Source organism: Hypanus sabinus, chromosome 9 (assembly GCF_030144855.1).
Source record: "Hypanus sabinus isolate sHypSab1 chromosome 9, sHypSab1.hap1, whole genome shotgun sequence".
Lineage (NCBI taxonomy): Eukaryota > Metazoa > Chordata > Chondrichthyes > Myliobatiformes > Dasyatidae > Hypanus > Hypanus sabinus.
In genome coordinates this window covers 92,734,413-92,751,673 of record NC_082714.1, presented here as the reverse complement: position 1 = coordinate 92,751,673, position 17,261 = coordinate 92,734,413, and the positions used below count along the sequence as shown (strand labels likewise).

The 17,261-nt window shown below is 43.9% G+C and overlaps 1 protein-coding gene across 1 annotated transcript in view; it reads right to left on the bottom strand.

The window, feature by feature from the left end:
* The window catches only part of hormad1 (HORMA domain containing 1), a 48,464-nt gene extending 32,492 nt beyond the window's left edge, over positions 1–15,972 (bottom strand). The window contains exons 1-6 of the mRNA XM_059978700.1: positions 15,918–15,972; positions 7,122–7,174; positions 4,077–4,221; positions 2,800–2,863; positions 1,092–1,128; positions 78–98 (exon numbers count right to left, since the gene is read on the bottom strand). Coding sequence (XP_059834683.1) covers positions 78–98; positions 1,092–1,128; positions 2,800–2,863; positions 4,077–4,221; positions 7,122–7,154 — 300 coding nt within the window. The 5' untranslated portion in view covers positions 7,155–7,174; positions 15,918–15,972. The remainder of the gene's footprint in view (positions 1–77; positions 99–1,091; positions 1,129–2,799; positions 2,864–4,076; positions 4,222–7,121; positions 7,175–15,917) is intronic.
* Between the last annotated feature and the right edge of the window lie 1,289 nt (positions 15,973–17,261).

Here is a 17,261-nt window from a genome sequence, read left to right as displayed (position 1 = left end):
TAAATGACATATCATCCTTTGTGTACCAATGAGAAAGAATAAAAAAATGAAAATGCCAATATTAATACATGACTTACAGCTAAAACCAACATCCGCAGCTGTTGAAAGGAAAATACGAGATACTTTTAACATGATTAAATTATGACAATATACCCTCATGATTAATTTTTCCCTGTTTCGGTCTGTCAAGAGTCATGAGTTCAAAACTCACTCCCAGAAACTTCAGCATGTTAAATTTGGCTGACATTCCCAGTGCATATGAATCCGTAAATAATAAAAATATTGACCCAATACCTCAAAAACCTAATGCACACTTTGGATGAAAAATCTATTAGTGGCAGATCGTATACCTGCCATTGCAGCATTGTAGCATAGTGGTTAGCACAAATCTAAATTAGCACCAGCAATTTCCACCGCAGTCTTTAAGGAGTTTGTATGCTCTCCTCATGACCATGTAGGTTTTCTCTGGACACTTTGGTTTTCTCTCGCATTCCACAGACGTATAGATTATTAGGATAATTGATCACATGGGTGTAATTGAGCGGCATGAGCTCACTGGGCTGGATGAGCTTGTTACTGTACCTGGTTGTATCTCCAAATAAATAAATAAATAGATAAATAACTCTGCCAAGGACAGTCCCAAGCCTGGCTGTGGGAGGAGAGGGGTTGGACCTGGGGCTAGTAACCCCATCTTGTAAAAACCCTGTGCGAGAGGAAGGATCTTCGCTAGAAAACACATGAAGTTGTGTAATGAAAGCTGAAGCCACATGAACAATCAACTTTCTTCGGCCAAGGAGTGGACTCTGGTGAGCAGCTGTTGGTGGCCTATGCCCCAGCAAGGGGTGATGGGCTTAAGAAGTTAGATAAATAAGTAGACAGATAGATAGACCTCTCACTGACACACCCTGGGAAATTTACAGCAGCCCAATTCACAGTCAGCATGTGAGAGGGAATCAGAAGCATCAAGGGAAACTCACAGAGATAGCACACAAACTCCACACACCATCAGCATTGTACACTGGGTCATAGGAGCAGTGAGGCAGAGGCCCTATCAACTAATTTCTAAAAGGTAACATCAAGAAATGACTTACATATTTTTTCTGTAATGCATCATAACATCCCATCATCCTAGATGAAGCAAAATAACAACACAATAATCAAAGTATACTTATGTCATAAATAATTAATGTCCAGATAGTCTCCAATCTAATGGCATGAACATCAATTTCTCCTTCAGGTAAAAATAATTTCCTTCCCAGTTCTCTCTTCTTCAACTTGCCATTCTTAATTCTTCTCAACTGTCTATCACATCCCCCAGTGCCGAGCCTTCCTCTTTCTCCCATGGTCCACTCTCCTCCCTTATCAGATTCCCTTTTCTCTAGCCCTTTAATTTTCCCACCCACCTGGCTATCACCTTCTAGCTATCCTCCTTCCCCATCTTTTTATTCTGGCATCTTCCCCCTCCCTTCTCAATATTGCAGAAGGATCTTGGACCAAAATGTCAACTGTTTATTAATTTCCATAGATGCTGCCTGACTTGCTAAGTTCCTCCAGCATTTTGTGTATAATATCCAGCTTTATTCTTATTCCCTTCATGCTAGTACTAGTCTTGCACCCCACCCCAAGATCCCTCTAATCTTCCACATTGCCAAGAGTCTTACCATTAATACTATATTCTACCATCGTATTTGACCTACCAAAATGAACCACCTCACACTTACCTGGGTTGAACGGCACCTGCCAGACACCTCATGCAATAATCCTTTCATTCCTGCCTGTCTTGGGGTTGGAGGCCTGTGTGTGCAAGGGATTGGTGGATGGCAAAGGGACTTCCTTTCCTTGTTATCTTGTTTTGTTCTGCTGTTGCTGCTTGTGATATTCTGCGTTTTAAATTGTACCATGTTGTTCTGCTGAACATGGTGGGCATGCTATGTTGGCACCGGAATGTATGGCGACATTTGTAGGCTTCCCCCCAGCACTTCCTTAGTTTGTATTGGATGTTTCACTGTGTGTTTCGATGTACATGTGATAAATAAATGGGCTGAAGACTTAATACTCAGTCATGTTGTGCCAGCCTGTGGTGGAGCGGCATCTGCACCAGACTTTGAGGTGAGTGATCCCGGGTTCGAATCTGGCTGGCTTCTTGCACGCTTTCCATCTGTTCTGGGTTGAGTGTCAAGCTAGCAACTCAGCCTTGTAAAAAACAGACAAAAATGCTAAAGAAACAGAAAGGTTGCCAGCCAATGTGTCACAAGGTGCGGAAAGGAACAAGAACAACATGTTGTGCTAAGAGGGAGCTGAAGGGGAGGTTTAGGGAGGTAATTCCAGAGCCAGTTTAAAAGCATAACCTCGAGCAAACTGTTTATCCCTCAAATTGTTTCATGTTCTGCCTGGGGCCCCACAAAGTGGCACAGTAGCGTAACAGTTAGTGTAATACTTTACAGCGTCAGACATCATTGAACGGGGTTCAATTCCCGCCACGTTCTGTAAGGAGTTTGCACGTTCCTCCCCATGACTATGTGCATTTTCTCACTCATTCCAAAGATGCACAGGTTAGGTTTAGTAAGTTGTGGGCATGCTATGTTGGCACCCGAAGCATGGCGACACTTACGGGCTTGCCCCACCTTCTTGAACTGTGTTGGTCGTTGATGCAAACAATGCATTTCACTGCAGGTTTAAATGTACATATGACAAATAAAGCCAAACTTTAATCTTCTGATGTTCAAGGCACTATGAAATTGACAGATGGAAACATTATAAATTAACCTGACTTTAAAATTCAGGAGAATCACAACAAACCATTTGACGATTTGTGATGATCCAGGGCAGTTGTCATCTTCCCTCAGGATTTTCACAGAAAGGTCTGAAGAGGAAATAACACAGGAAATCTTCAGACTAAAAAATATTGAAAAATAAACAAGCATGGAAATGAATCTAGCAAAACCCAATGGTCAGGATTAGCAGATAGCCACCCCAATCTCATTCCAGCACTCAGAAATCATCTACCTGTGTTTTTCTCTGAAAAGTTTAAAATTTTATTTTGCAATACAGCGTGGAGCAGGTATTTCCGCCCAAAGAGCCACACCACCCAGCAACCCACTTATTTAACTCTAGCCTAATCACAAAACAATTTAAAATGACCAATTAACGTACAAACCAGTACGTCTTTGAAATGTGGGAGGAAATCAGAACACACAGAGAAAACTTACACATTCACAGGGAGAATGTATTAAACTTCTTACACACAGCATCAGAATTGAACTCTGAACTCCAGAACACCCCAAGCTGTAATAGCTACGCAACCATGGTGCCATTTTACTGTAACTTTTTCCTTACGTCGTGCACTGTATGGCTGCCACGAAACAACAAATTTCACAACAAACGAGTGATAATAAACCTGATTCTAAACTGGATGACTCAGCTTCCTGCACTTACGTTCAGACTTTTGATACTGCACAATGAAAGAGTGCAGAGAAAAATTTAGAAGGATGTTGCCAGGACTTCAGGACCCGAGTTATAAAGAAAGGTTGAATAGGTTAGAACTTCATTCCCTAGAGTGTAGAAGAATAAGGGTAGACTTGACAGAGCTATACAAAATTATGATGGGTATAGATAGGGTAAATGCAAGCAGGCTTTTTTCACTGAGGTTGGGTGAGACTAGAACTAGAGGTCATGGGTTAAGAGTAAAATGTGAAATGTTTAAGGGGAACCTGAGGGTTAACTTCTTCACTTAGAGGGTGATGAACGTGTGGAATGCGCTGGTGAATATGGGGTCAATTTCAACATTTAAGAAAAATTTGGATAGGTACATGGATGGTAGGGTATGAAGGGATATGGTCCAGCTACATTGATAAGACTAGGCAGATTAATAGTTCAACATTAAAGGAGCCTGTTTCTGTGCTGGTGGGATGCCTTTCCAGGTACAGATAATGATACGCTGTTGTTGACGTGGAAGGAATTAGTTGCATTGAAAAGTTCTGGGTGTACTAAAGTGGACTCAATTCAAGACAGGGCTTCTCTTCTCCAACACTCTCCTTCCCCCAGCTCTCCTAACGCCAGGTATTAGGAATGCTTACCATCCAGGTATCGTGTACCGTAGGCATACTCAGGAAATAGCCCTCGGAGATAGGTGATGCAGGAAACTGCCACGGCCAGAAGACGCTTCATCAGGACGAGAGACTGATGCTCCGTGCTCACCTTGCTGGGGAACATGGCTGCACTCTGTGTCATGGACAAGGAACAAACATCAGCACCATAAATGCATTAGAGGGAGCCTTCTAATAGACGTGGAGGTGAAAGGAGGTGGGAGTTACTGTCCACACCTTATAGAGCGATGGGTATGGATGTACTCAAAAGGAGAATGGTTCTTTTAAACTGAAGCCTACTTAAGGGAGAAATGAATGGAAGGACAATGAGTGGCTTGGAAGGCTGTAGATAGAGGCGAGTACAGAGTATATAGAGCTCATAAGACATTGGTGAGGCCAAATTTGGAGTCTTTCCTACATGCAGGATTGATTATCAATATGATTGAAAGAGTGCAGAGAAAATTTAAAAGGATGTTGTCAGGATTTGAGAACCTGGGTTATAGGGAAGAGTTGAACAGGTTATGACTATATTCACTAGTTATTCCTTCTGCCCTCTCTCCTATGGGCCACACTATTCTCTTGTACACTAAAGTACAGAGAATGGATATTAGACTGCTGGAAAGATAGTAATAGGGGACAAAGAAATTTCAAATAAACTTAGTAAGTGTTTTGCATCAGCTTTCACTGTGGAAGACACTAGCAGAAGCCAGAAATTCATGAGTGTCACGGGCAGAAGTGAGCGTAGTTGTTATTACTAAGTAGAAGATGCTTGGGAAGCTGAAAGGTCTGAAGGTAGTCACCTGAACCAGATGGATTACAAGGCAAGACTGTGAAAAAGGTAGCCAAAGAGAATGTGGAGGCATTCATATTGATCTTTCAAGAATCACAACATTCTCTTTTCCAGAACATTGGAAATTTGCAAATGTTACTTCACTCTTTAGGAAGGGAGGGAGGCAGAAAAAACAGAAATTATAGGCCAGTTAGTCTGACTTCTGTTGTTGAGTAGATGTTGGAGCCCACTATTAAAGATGATGTTTCAGGGTACTTGGAGACACATGATAAAATAGGCCAAAGTCAGCATGGTTTACTTAGAAAAAAAAACTTGCCTGACAAATCTGTTGGAATTATTTGAGGAAATAACAAGCAGGATAGAGAAAGAAGAGTTTCTTACTTGGACTTTCAAAAGGCCTTTGACAAAATGCCACACATGAGGCTGCTAAACAAGTTAAGAGTCTATAGTTTTACAGGAAAGATACTAGCATGGCTAGAAGACCGGTTGACTGGCAGGAGGCAAGGAGTGGGAATAAAGGCAGCCTTTTCTGGTTGGCTGTCGGTAACTAGTGGTGTTCTGCAAAGGTCGGTGTTGGTACCGCTTCTTTACACGTTATACATCAATGATTTGGATGACAGAATTGATGACTTTGTGACCAAGAGCTTGTGGACGATACAAAGATAGGTAGAGGGGCAGGTAATGTTGAGGAAGCAGTGAGTCTGCAGAAGGATTTAGGGAGTTTGGGAGAATGGGCAAAGATGTAGCTGATGGAATACAGTGTTGGGAATTGTATGGCCATACTCTTTGGTAGAGGGAATAAATGAGTAGAATATTATCTAAGTGGTGAGAAAATTCAGATCTAGGGTGCAAAGAGACTTGGGAGTCCTCATGTAGTATTCCCTAAAGGTTATCTTGCAAGTTGATTCAGTGGTAAGGTGTGTTGACATAGGAGAGGATCCAGAGGAGGTACATGAGAATGATTCCAGAAATGAAAGAGTTACGATATGAGTGCTTAATAATCTGGGTCTCTACTTGCTGGAGTTTAGAAGTATGTTGGAGATTCTCATTCAAACCTATTGAATATTGAAAGGCCTAGAGTAGATATGGAGATGATATTTCTGGAGGCGGGGGGGGGGGGGGGGGGAGAGAGAGAGAGAGAGAAAGAGAGGAAGAGGGAGAGCCATTTATTTATTTATTTAGTTCATTTAGAGATACAGCACAGAATTGGCTCTTTGAGCCACATTGCCCAGTAAACCCCCCACAAACCCCATTTAACACTAACCCAAACACCAGACAATTTACAATGACCAACTAAGCTGGTATGCCTTTGGACTATGAGAGGAAACCAAAGCACCCAGTGAAACCCAATGCATTCCACAGGGAGGTCATAGAGACTCCTTACAGAGGACACCAGGATTGAACTCCGAAATCTGACACCCAGAGCTGTAATAGCATTGTGTTAGAAATAGCGGTGCCCATTTAGAACAGTGAAAAGGAGGAATTTCTTTAGCCAGAGGGAGGTGAATCTGTGGAATTCAGTGCCACAGGAAGCTGTGGAGACCAAGTAACTGGGTATATTTAAAGCAAAGGTCAATAAGTTCTTGATTAGTCAGGGTGTCAAAGGTAACGGGGAGAAGGCAGGAAAATGGGGTTCAAAGGGACAATAGATCAGCCATGATGGAATGGCGGAGCAGATTCAACGGGCTGAATAGCCTAACTTTGCTCCTATATCTGAATGTGGGGAGATCTTTTAAATGCATACAAAATTATCAAGGGCATAGACAGGGTGAGCACTTGCAGGTTCTTCTCACGTTTGGGTGAGACTAAAACTGGAGATGACAGGTTAAGAGTGAAAGGTGAAATATTTAAGGGGAATCTGAGAGGGAACCTTCACTCAGAGGATGGTGAGAGTGTGAACTAATAGATGTGAATTCAATTGCGACATGTAAGAGAAGTTTCAATAGGTACATGGGATGGAGGGCTATGATCCAGGTGCAGGTCTATGAGACTAGACAGAATAACAGTTTGGCATGGACTAGATGGGCCGAAGGCCTGTTGGTGCACTGTAGGCTCTGTGACTCTCAGTTGGTCAAGGAAAGACTGAAGGAGGAATAGAAATGGACTGGGATAAAAAGGGATATAAAGGGAAGGGATTGTTAATGCAAAGTACCTTATAAATACTTCATTATCACCCCGTCATTTAACATTAATTGCAGACCTAGGAGCAGTGAACTTCAATTAATAAAATTTGTACAGTACTGTACCATAGCATTCTTGTTCTTCTGGGCAAATGCCATTGTTGAGTTCAGTAGATTGCCTGCAATCACAGTCAATGTCAGTGACACAGTTCAGTTGCAGGTCCTTCTGCCCACTGAGTCAGTACTGTCCTATTTTATTCTCCCCACAATCCCAACCACTCCCCTATACACCAGGCTACGTGCAAGGAAAGCAGGGCGGCCGGAGGAAATGCAGTCAAAAAAACAGACATGCTACCTTCAAACGCACAAGATCAGTATTCTTATCCTGCAATCAGGGTTCAATTCCTGCCACTGTCTTTAAGGAGGTTGTACATTCTCTTTGTGACATTGTGGGTTTCCTTCGGGTGCTCCGGTTTCCTCCCACATTCTAAAAAGTACGTATGGGTTAAGTTTAGTGAGTTGTGGGCATTCTGTTGGCACCAAATACTTACAGGCTGCCCCCAGCAAATCCTCCGACTGCATGGGTCATTGATACAAATGACACATTTCACTGTATCAATACAGTGGGAAAGTTGTTTCATTTGGCAGTATACATGCATACAGTTGAATAACAGACTTGAACTTGATTTTCATCTCACAAATAAAGCTAATCTAATTAGTAATCAAATTCAAAACCAATCCTAAACTGCACACATTGGAGGCTATGGTAAAACAAAGGACCCTACAGAATTCCTCTCTAAATAAAAGAGTACTGTACAATAGAATTCTATGTTCTGTGTTCTAAATCAAGTGATTATCCAGTCATCCATTTCAAATCATTGTTGAGATCTTGCTCTGGGCTTAATGGAAACACCGTTATCCCACTTAACAACATTCAGTAAACTTCAAAGAAATGATGCAGAAGGCCATCTTTGAGAACTTTCTGAGAGGCTTTATAAAGTAGAATGAATTATTAATCATTCTTAAAACATAGAATATTATAGCACAGTACAGGCCCTTCAGCCACTGTGGTGTACTGACCTCTTAACCTACTCCATGACCAATCTAACCCTTCCATCCAACATAACCCTCTATTTTTTTTCTATCATCCATGTCCCTATCTAAGAGACTCTTAAATGTCCTAATGTATCTGCTTCTACCACCATCCCAGCAGTACTTTCCACACATCAACCACTCTGCGTAAAAAACTTACCTCTGAAGTTTTCTCCAATCATCATAAAATTATGCCCTTTCATACAGCCATTTCTGTCCTGAGAAAATGACACTGCCCATTGGGTGGCAGTGTGACATGCGAAGAGGACGTTAGGAGAATACAGGGAGACTCGGATAGGCTGAGTGAGTGGGCAGATACTTGGCAGATGTCATTCAATGTGAATAAATGTGAAGTTATCTACTTTGGAAGCAGGAACAAAAGGGCAGAGTATTGTCTGAACGGTGTAGAGTTAGGTAAGGGAGAAATGCAAAGAGACCTAGGAGTCCTAGTTCACCAGTCAATGAAGGTGAATGAGCAAGTGCAACAGGCAGTGAAGAGGGCAAATGGAATGTTGGCCTTTGTTACAAGGGGAATTGAGTACAAGAGCAAGGATGTCCTTTTGCATTTGTACAGGGCCCTGGTGAGACCACACCTGGAATATTGTGTACAGTTTTGGTCTCCAGGTTTAAGGAAGGACATTCTGGCAATTGAGGAAGTGCAGCGTAGATTCACTAGGTTGATTCCTGGGATGGCAGGGCTGTCTTATGCAGAGAGATTGGAGAGATTGGGCTTGTACATGCTGGAATTGAGGAGACTGAGAGGGGATCTGATTGAAACGTTTAAGATAATTAAAGGATTTGATAGGATTGAGGCAGGGAATATGTTCCAGATGTTGGGAGAGTCCAGTACCAGAGGGCATGGATTGAGAATAAGAGGTCAATTATTTAAAACAGAGTTGAGGAAGAGCTTCTTCTCCCAGAGAGTTGTGGAAGTGTGGAATGCACTGCCTTGGAAGACGGTGGAGGCCAATTCTCTGGATGCTTTCAAGAAGGAGCTAGATAGATATCTGATGGATAGGGGAACCAAGGGATATGGGGACAAGGCAGGGACTGGGTATGGATAGTGAATGATCAGCCATGATCTCAGAATGGCGGTGCAGACTCGAGGGGCCGAATGGTCTACTTCTGCACCTATTGTCTATTGTCTATTTATGCTCCAAGTTCAAATAACTAATATGTTTCACAACTTTTAAATATGGGGATAAGCTTTCAGAGTAAAAGTTACTCTACAGTTCATAATAGGATGCCAAATCGATTGTTGGGGTTGGGTAAGCTACGTATGGCACAGGAGGTAAGTAAGTGCTGAATATGATGCCAAACCTAACAAATTGCTACACGTGATCCATATCCATGTGCCTATCTCAAGAAGTACAAAATATCCCTATTGTTATCACTCCCGTCACTTCATTTCTTTTCCTGTCACATGCATAAGACCAATAAGGACCCTCATGGGTAGCAATGATCAAAGGGAATTTCCCATCAATCCAGTTATACCTCCAAGAGGGCCACAACATTGTCATGGTCTGGAGGCTTGCGTGCCTCAATGACTCGGGCAGCTGTGTTGGATGGAGTCAGGGCTTTGTGCTTTGGCTGTTGGTAGGGTCACTCATGTCATACAGATCAAAAGGCCAGACAAAAAAAAGTCCACCAAGTTCAGGGCTAACAACCCTGACTAGTCAAAAAACAATGAAGAAACAGCAATGAAGACAAAGATGGAGGACCTTCATTGCTATCCTATATGTCAGCGATATAATTGGTAGTAAGTACTACAGTCTTACCACTTGGGAAGTTGTGCTATATTATTTTGAGACCAAATATTTTTCTGAAATCGTAGAAACATAGAAAATCTACAGCACAATACAGGCCCTTTGGCCCACAAAGTTGTGACGAACATGTCCCTACCTCAGAAATTACTGGGCTTACCTATAGCCATCTATTTTACTAAGCTCCATGTACCTATCTAAAAGTCTCTTAAAAGACCCTTTTGTATCCACCTCCACCACTGTTGCTGGCAGCCCATTCCACGCACTCACCACCCTCTGAGTAAAATACTTACCCCTGACATCTCCTCTGTACCTACTCCCCAGCACCTTCAACCTGTGTCCTCTTGTGACACCCATTTCAGACCTAGGGAAAAAGTCTTTGACTATCCACACAATCAATGCCTCATCACCTAGTACACCTCTATCAGGTCACCTCTCATCCTCCGTCACTCCAAGAAGAAAAGGCCGAGTTCACTCAACCTATTTTTATAAGGCAAGCTCCCCAATCCAGGCAACATCGATGTAAATCTCCTCTGCACCCTTTCTATGGCTTCCACATCCTTCCTGTAGTGAGTCGACAAAAACTGAGCACAGTACTCCAAGTGGGGTCTGACCAGGGTCCTACATAGCAGCAATATTACCTCTCGGCTCCTAAATTCAGTTCCATGATTGATGAAAGCCAATACACCGTACGCTTTCTTAACCACAGAGTCAACCTGCGCAGCTGCTTTGAGCGTCCTGTGGACTCGGACCCCAAGATCCCTCTGATCCTCCACACTGGCAAGAGTCTTACCATTAATACGATATTCTGCCAACATATTTGACCTACCAAAATGAACCACTTCACTCTTAACTGGGTTGAACTCCATCTGCCACTTCTCAGCCCAGTTTTGCATCCTATCAATGTCCAACTGTTACCTCTGACAACTCTCCACACTATCCACAACACCTCCAATCTTTGTGTCATCAGCAAACTTACTAACCCATCCCTCCAATTCCTCATCCAGGTCATTTATGTAAGGGTCCCAGAACGTTACTTGTGCTATGTGCTGATAATGTGTTTTACACCTTGTCCCCTTTCATTTGACTTTATTCATGTATGGGTGAATGATATGTAACCCCCTGGGCCGCCTCAGGCTCGCTCAGCTCGTTCTCGTCTAGGGGGAGCAGCCTTCGGCCCCGCCAAACTGGGTAATCAGCTGGTGCGGATGCTATGTGATGTCCCTGCCTCGCCCAAAAACAGACAGTACACCATAAGCGATTAAATGAGTACAATTTATAAAGGTTACTATAACTAAGTGATTAATAACGATACAGTATATATGAAGAGAAAAAATAAAGAAAAGACGCCAAACTTATCTAAGTCCAAACCACTTCGTGCACAACCGTTGGAGCTCAATTACTGAAGTCTTCTGGCCACCATTCAATCCCCTCCGAACTCCTCGACTTGCAGCTCAGGACCCTCCGAATGGTCAACCAAGCACATCTAGCTTCATCCCCCCGTCCTCGGAGTACCTCCGGGACTTGGAGCCCCACTTGGGGTCCGTTCCTCACCCAGCTTACAGCATTGCGTCCTCTCTCTCGACCCCCTTGCGCCGATCTGCCCAAAAGCCCGTCAACAAAAGTTTACAGACTCAGAAGAAAGAACATTAATCCCCATTTGGTTTACAAAGGAATACCATTCTCGTTATCAGTAAATTTTAACCCAAACAAGCTTCCAGCACTCTCTCGCAACAAAGGAGCATTCCTGCTTGTTAGCAAAACAAAGAAGCCCTTTTGATTACATACACAGTAACAAAGAAAAAAGAAGAAACCCCCTTTACACTCTCTCCCCACCAAATCAAAGTCATGTCCTCATGACTATTAAATAACTCGCCACCTTTCCTGCCAACACACCGTAACCCAAGCACAAACAGTGACATCTCCTCCCCACACAGTAAACCTCACGCCCTGTTCCTCAGGCACTACTTAGGACAACTATCTGGGAGTTCCCTAACCCTTCTAAGACCTCCGTACCCCCTCACCTAAACCCTTCAGGCTCGGACACAACTGGGGATACCTTGGGTCCACTACCAACTCCTCTCTCAACCTCTCACTCATGCCCCACACTGCACACAGCTAACCCTCCCCGATACACCTGACTCAATGGGAGAAGGGCCAAAGGTCTCTTCCTCAATCAAGGGAAAGTCAGCAAAAGGCAGCATGTACCACACATCCAGCACATCATCCATCGAATCTGCATTCTTCCTCATTTCTGCGATCGGTAGCTGCTGTTTGATCTTCTCCAAACGGAAACATGTGGCCTGCACTGCTCCCGCAGTCTCTTCAGCCTCCTGTTCAGTATTCACTGCACTTCTCTCCAGTTTTTCTTCCTCATGACTTCTTCCAGATCAACTTTCAGGTTTTGCACTTCATTTGAACTGTCGATGGTCATCTTCAGGTTCCCTTCAAGCTTCCGCTTCCCTCTTCTGAGATTTGTCTGTAATTTCTTCACCTCCACAAACTCCCCTCTCCAGGTTCTCAGTTTGCTATTGCCCTCAGTCAGACAACTTTCTTCATTCTCTCCAACTTGTAAGTCCGAATGGTTCCAGATCACTTTCTCCAGTCTCTCCATCTTCATTTCAAACTTGATTCTGTAGAGATAGTCACTCACGAGCTGCGACCTTCGCCAGCTCTGGCACGTGTCCAGAAAACACTTTAACTCTGTAATTCTCAGCCACTCCTGCAACGACCTCACTTCATATTCTCCTGAGGCAAATCCAAATACCAAGAGATCATCCACATACACCAAAACTCCAAACGCCTCCACATCTCCTATGGTCTTCCACCTGCCCCGTGGGAAGGTTGCAAGGGCTCCTGATATGCCCTGTGGCATCTTTTCGGACGGGAAGACTCCTAGGGAATTTACAACGACTGTCTTCTCTTTGTCCGCCTCACCCATCGGGATCTGGCAACATCCACTCCTCAGATCCAGCACCTTAAACCACTTCACACCACTCAGACCGGCCATCGCCTCTTCGGCCCTCAGGGCCATATTCTGGTCACTGACAGTGCACCTCTTCAACGCAATATCCACACACACATGCTGCCTACGTCTTCCACGGCTGTCCGGGCCAGTCGCCGCAACCTCTCTCTCTCCGAGGTGTCTTCAGCGGTCAACTCCCCTCCCTCGTGGTATTACGCAGCGTCCACTAAGAGGGTCTCACCCTCAGATACTTCCCCCAGGCCGTACCACCACTGGATCTTGTTTGAATTCGGTATCGGCCCAATGCTGCTACACACGTCCGCACAAGCAGCTCGAAACTCTGGGTGCATCGACAATGCCTCCAAACAGTGCTCACCCGCCTCCTCCGGGCAGGCCCCCAAGCGCACCAGCAGGATATTGGTTCTCTCTAGAACAGAAACGCTGCCCGTCTCAACAGTGTCCAGACACATCAGCATTAACGATTCATGAACCTCAGTCACCTCCACTTTTGCCTCCAAGAACTCCATTTTCACTGACCAACTACCGTCGTCTGGATAATCAACGGCACTGGTACCCCAAATCTCCAGTGCCCTCAATGTCGTCAAGGGTAAGTGCTTCCAATAACGGTTATAAAACAAACTGTACAGCAACTTAACTGACGCCCCGGTGCCGAGGATGGCTTTAACTTGACTTCCATCCATCCGGAACATCACCTGTGCGCTTGGACCCTCTAAACCTTCAGGAATAGAGTCTGTTCCTTTCGGGAATTCCTTGGTACATTGCTGGGAACGCGCTCCCCCAGAGACCCCAAGCAGTTCCCCCACTGGGTCTCCTCTAAGTTTCCCGACACCTCTCCAATCAACGGAACAACTGATCCCCTTGACAGATCCCCTTGGCACCACAAGCAATTTATCTGCCCCCCCTAGGCAAAAGGGATACCCTAAAAAATTTCCACCAATCTCCTGCCACGGATATGATAAGGCCCCCAGCTGCGGCATTTGTCTTCCAGTCGAACCACACGCATTTTCCCACACTTTCCCAGAACTGGCAGCTGTCACTTCGAGGTAATTGCGCCCGACAGTTCTAACAAAGTCACCAGCCCACCTACTCAAACTTTCAACCTGTCCCTGTCGCTTTTCCTCAGCCAAGCACTGCCACTCACCCAACAACTGAGAGGTCCACTCCGCCCACGCCTCCGCCCCTTTAGGGCTGGACATTATTCCAACAACCGGGCGGAGCTCACCACGGCTGAAACATCCCAACCTGTCACTCCTCACTCTCCAAACAGTACGGACAACCCATGGTCCCACCACCATTTCGTCAGCACTAGTCGGAACTCGAACAATGACCTCCAGGCTACCACCAGCAGCCACCCCACCCAACACACACGCAGTGATAACCAGCAATCGCACACCCACAAAGGCACACCAGCTCTTCGCCGCAGACACAATTTAAAGAGGGTGATCACACAGCTTCCTCTGAAATCAATCCCGGACGAGCCCCCACAATGTAATCCCCTGGGTGGTCTCAGGCTCGCTCAGCTTGTTCTCGTCTAGGGAGAGCAGCCTTCGGCCCCGCCAAACTGGGTAATCAGCTGGTGTGGATGCTGTGTGATGTCCCCGCCTCGCCCAAAAACAGACAGTACACCATAAGCGATTAAATGAGTACAATTTATAAAGGTTACTATAACTAAGTGATTAATAATGATACAGTATATATGAAGAGAAAAAATAAAGAAAAGGCGCCAAACTTATCAAAGTCCAAACCACTTCGTGCACAACCGTTGGAGCTCAATTACTGAAGTCTTCTGGCCACCATTCGATCCCCTCCGAACTCCTCGACTCGCAGCTCAGGACCCTCCGAGTGGTCAACCAAGCACATCTAGTTTCATCCCCCCTCCTTGGGGTACCTCCGGGCCTCGGAGCCCCGCTTGGGGTCCGTTCCTCACCCAGCTTACAGCATTGCGTCCTCTCTCTCAACCCCCTCGCGCCGATCTGCCCAAAAGCCCGTCAACAAAAGCTTACAGACTCAGAAGAAAGAACAACATTAATCCCCATTTGGTTTACAAAGGAATACCATTCTCGTTATCAGTAAATTTTAACCCAAACAAGCTTCCAGCACTCTCTCGCAACAAAGGAGCATTCCTGCTTTTAACAAAACAAAGAAGCCCTTTTGATTACATACACAGTAACAAAGAAAAAAGAAGAAACCCCCTTTACAAATAATTAAACTTGAACTTGAGATAATTGACTATAAGGTAAGTGCAAAGTAAATCATTATTTTTCTAAGCATGTGCAGTGTCCAAAATTTGGGAAAATTCAGCTGACTCCATAGCAAGAATGTCAGACCTTGGACATAGGACCTGTGGTGAGTTACACTGCAATCAGTAAACATTAGTTAATAAATTATTGCATTGTTATTTATTATTAATTATATTATTATTCATAAAGAATGGCTATTGCTCAGTTAAAGCACTATTGTTATGTTATTAATGAAGGCTTACTGCTTCTTAATCAGTAAAGCTTTAAGTTCTGCTGCTGTCATATTATGTTAATAGTTAATTATTCTCTAAAGAAACCAAAACTTAATTAGTCTATACTGTTAAGTGTCAGTAATCATACTTTTGCTATACAGTTAATGGTTAATTAACCTGTCAAGAAGCCTCAGTGTTAGCGTCAGTTATCAAATATACAGTTAATGGTCAATTAATCGGCAAAGTGATAACTAGTTAATAATTAAATTGCTGTTAGTGTCGGTGAAATGTTATGTTTATATTCTTAAAAATTAATTTATTTAGTATATATTCTATAATTGGTCGTTTACATTGGTAATGCTTATCTTAAGTTTTTGGTTATTAAATTCGTTACGAAGGAGCTGTTGGTTACTAATTATCCACGAAAAATGAGAATCGTTAATTATTGATTAATCCATTAATTAAACACAAGCACTGGTTAATAATCACTATGTTGTAACACCATACTAATGCCATAGTTTAGCGTTAGTATACTTGGTTAATAGTTTCCACTTTGTTCACGTAGAGCCCACCATTAGTTACTCGGTATTAAAACCCTGCGGCAGTTATTAAAACCCCTCGCTAACTACCGCTAGTTACCGCTCCCGCCTCAGTGATTCCAGTTTCTCCCTCAACTTCGACGCCTTCCCGCCAAAACCCACACGTGACACAGCCCTCGCGCTAGTTGCTCAGCGCCGAGCGCAAAGCATCGCAAGACTTTCGGAAGGCGCCATCTTTGAGACAGGCAAGTACCACTTTGCCAGGATCCGAGCTTGGATTCTACCTCAACCTCTCGAAGACCACGAGGGTGGGCGGGAAGGTATGTGCTCGACGTTGTTCAAAATTATGATTATTAGCATATCCACCCGGGATGTAAATACCCTGGAAATTAGCATACACATTGTATGTTACGTTAATATAAAGTTAAATTAACATAAACTGTTTGTAATTTACATATCGAAATAAATAAAAACATACCATAAAGACATTAGTGCAGATTGAGGAAAATACAGTCCGAGGCTGTGTTTGAGAACAAACACGAGGAAATCTGCAGATGCTGGAAATTCAAACAACACACACAAAATGCTGGTGGAACACAGCAGGCCAGGCAGCATCTATAAGGAGAAGCTGCTGTCGACGTTTCGGCCGAGACGTAGGGTCACCAGCATTTTGTGTGTGTTGTCTGTGTTGGAGAACTAGTTCAAGATCCTGTTGGAAGGGAGGAAGCTGATTCTGAACCATATAGTGCAGGTCTTCAGGCTCCTGCACCTCCTGCCTGATGGTATCATTGAGAAGTTGGCATGGCCAGATCTCTGAGGTGTCCTCAAAGTTGGGCGAGCTGGACCTGTGGTGGAACTGGCAGACTCCTGTAGCCATTTGTGTTCCTGTAATACGTACTTACCAATTACATCTAACAACAGAGGCCTACACTAGTTCACCCTACTTCCAGAACTCCATGAAGTGTCGCACAGCAGTACTGTACCACACAGTTCAAAGTAAATTTATTATCAAAGTACCTGTACGTCACCCATGTACAACCCTGAGATTCATTCTCTTGTGGGCATTCACAGTAAATACTAGAGACACATTAGAATCTATGAAAGACTGCATCCAACAGAACTAACAACCAACGTCCAAAAGACAACAAATGATGCAACCACACAAGAAAAATAAATAATAGTAATAAATAAATAAGCAATAAATACTGTATCGAGATCATAAAATGATGTGTCTTTGAAAGTGAGTCCAGAGAATGTGGGAACAGTTCAGTGATGGAACGAGTGATGACAACTCCTTCGCTTGCATCGTCAGAAACAGCTCTATTTCTATCTTTGATATCTCTTTCTTTCCCTTTTCAAGGTGTGGGAAATTCTTTTGAAGACGCTGACCTGGAGTTACACTCTGATTAAGGTTCTTTGCAGGGATGGGACCCA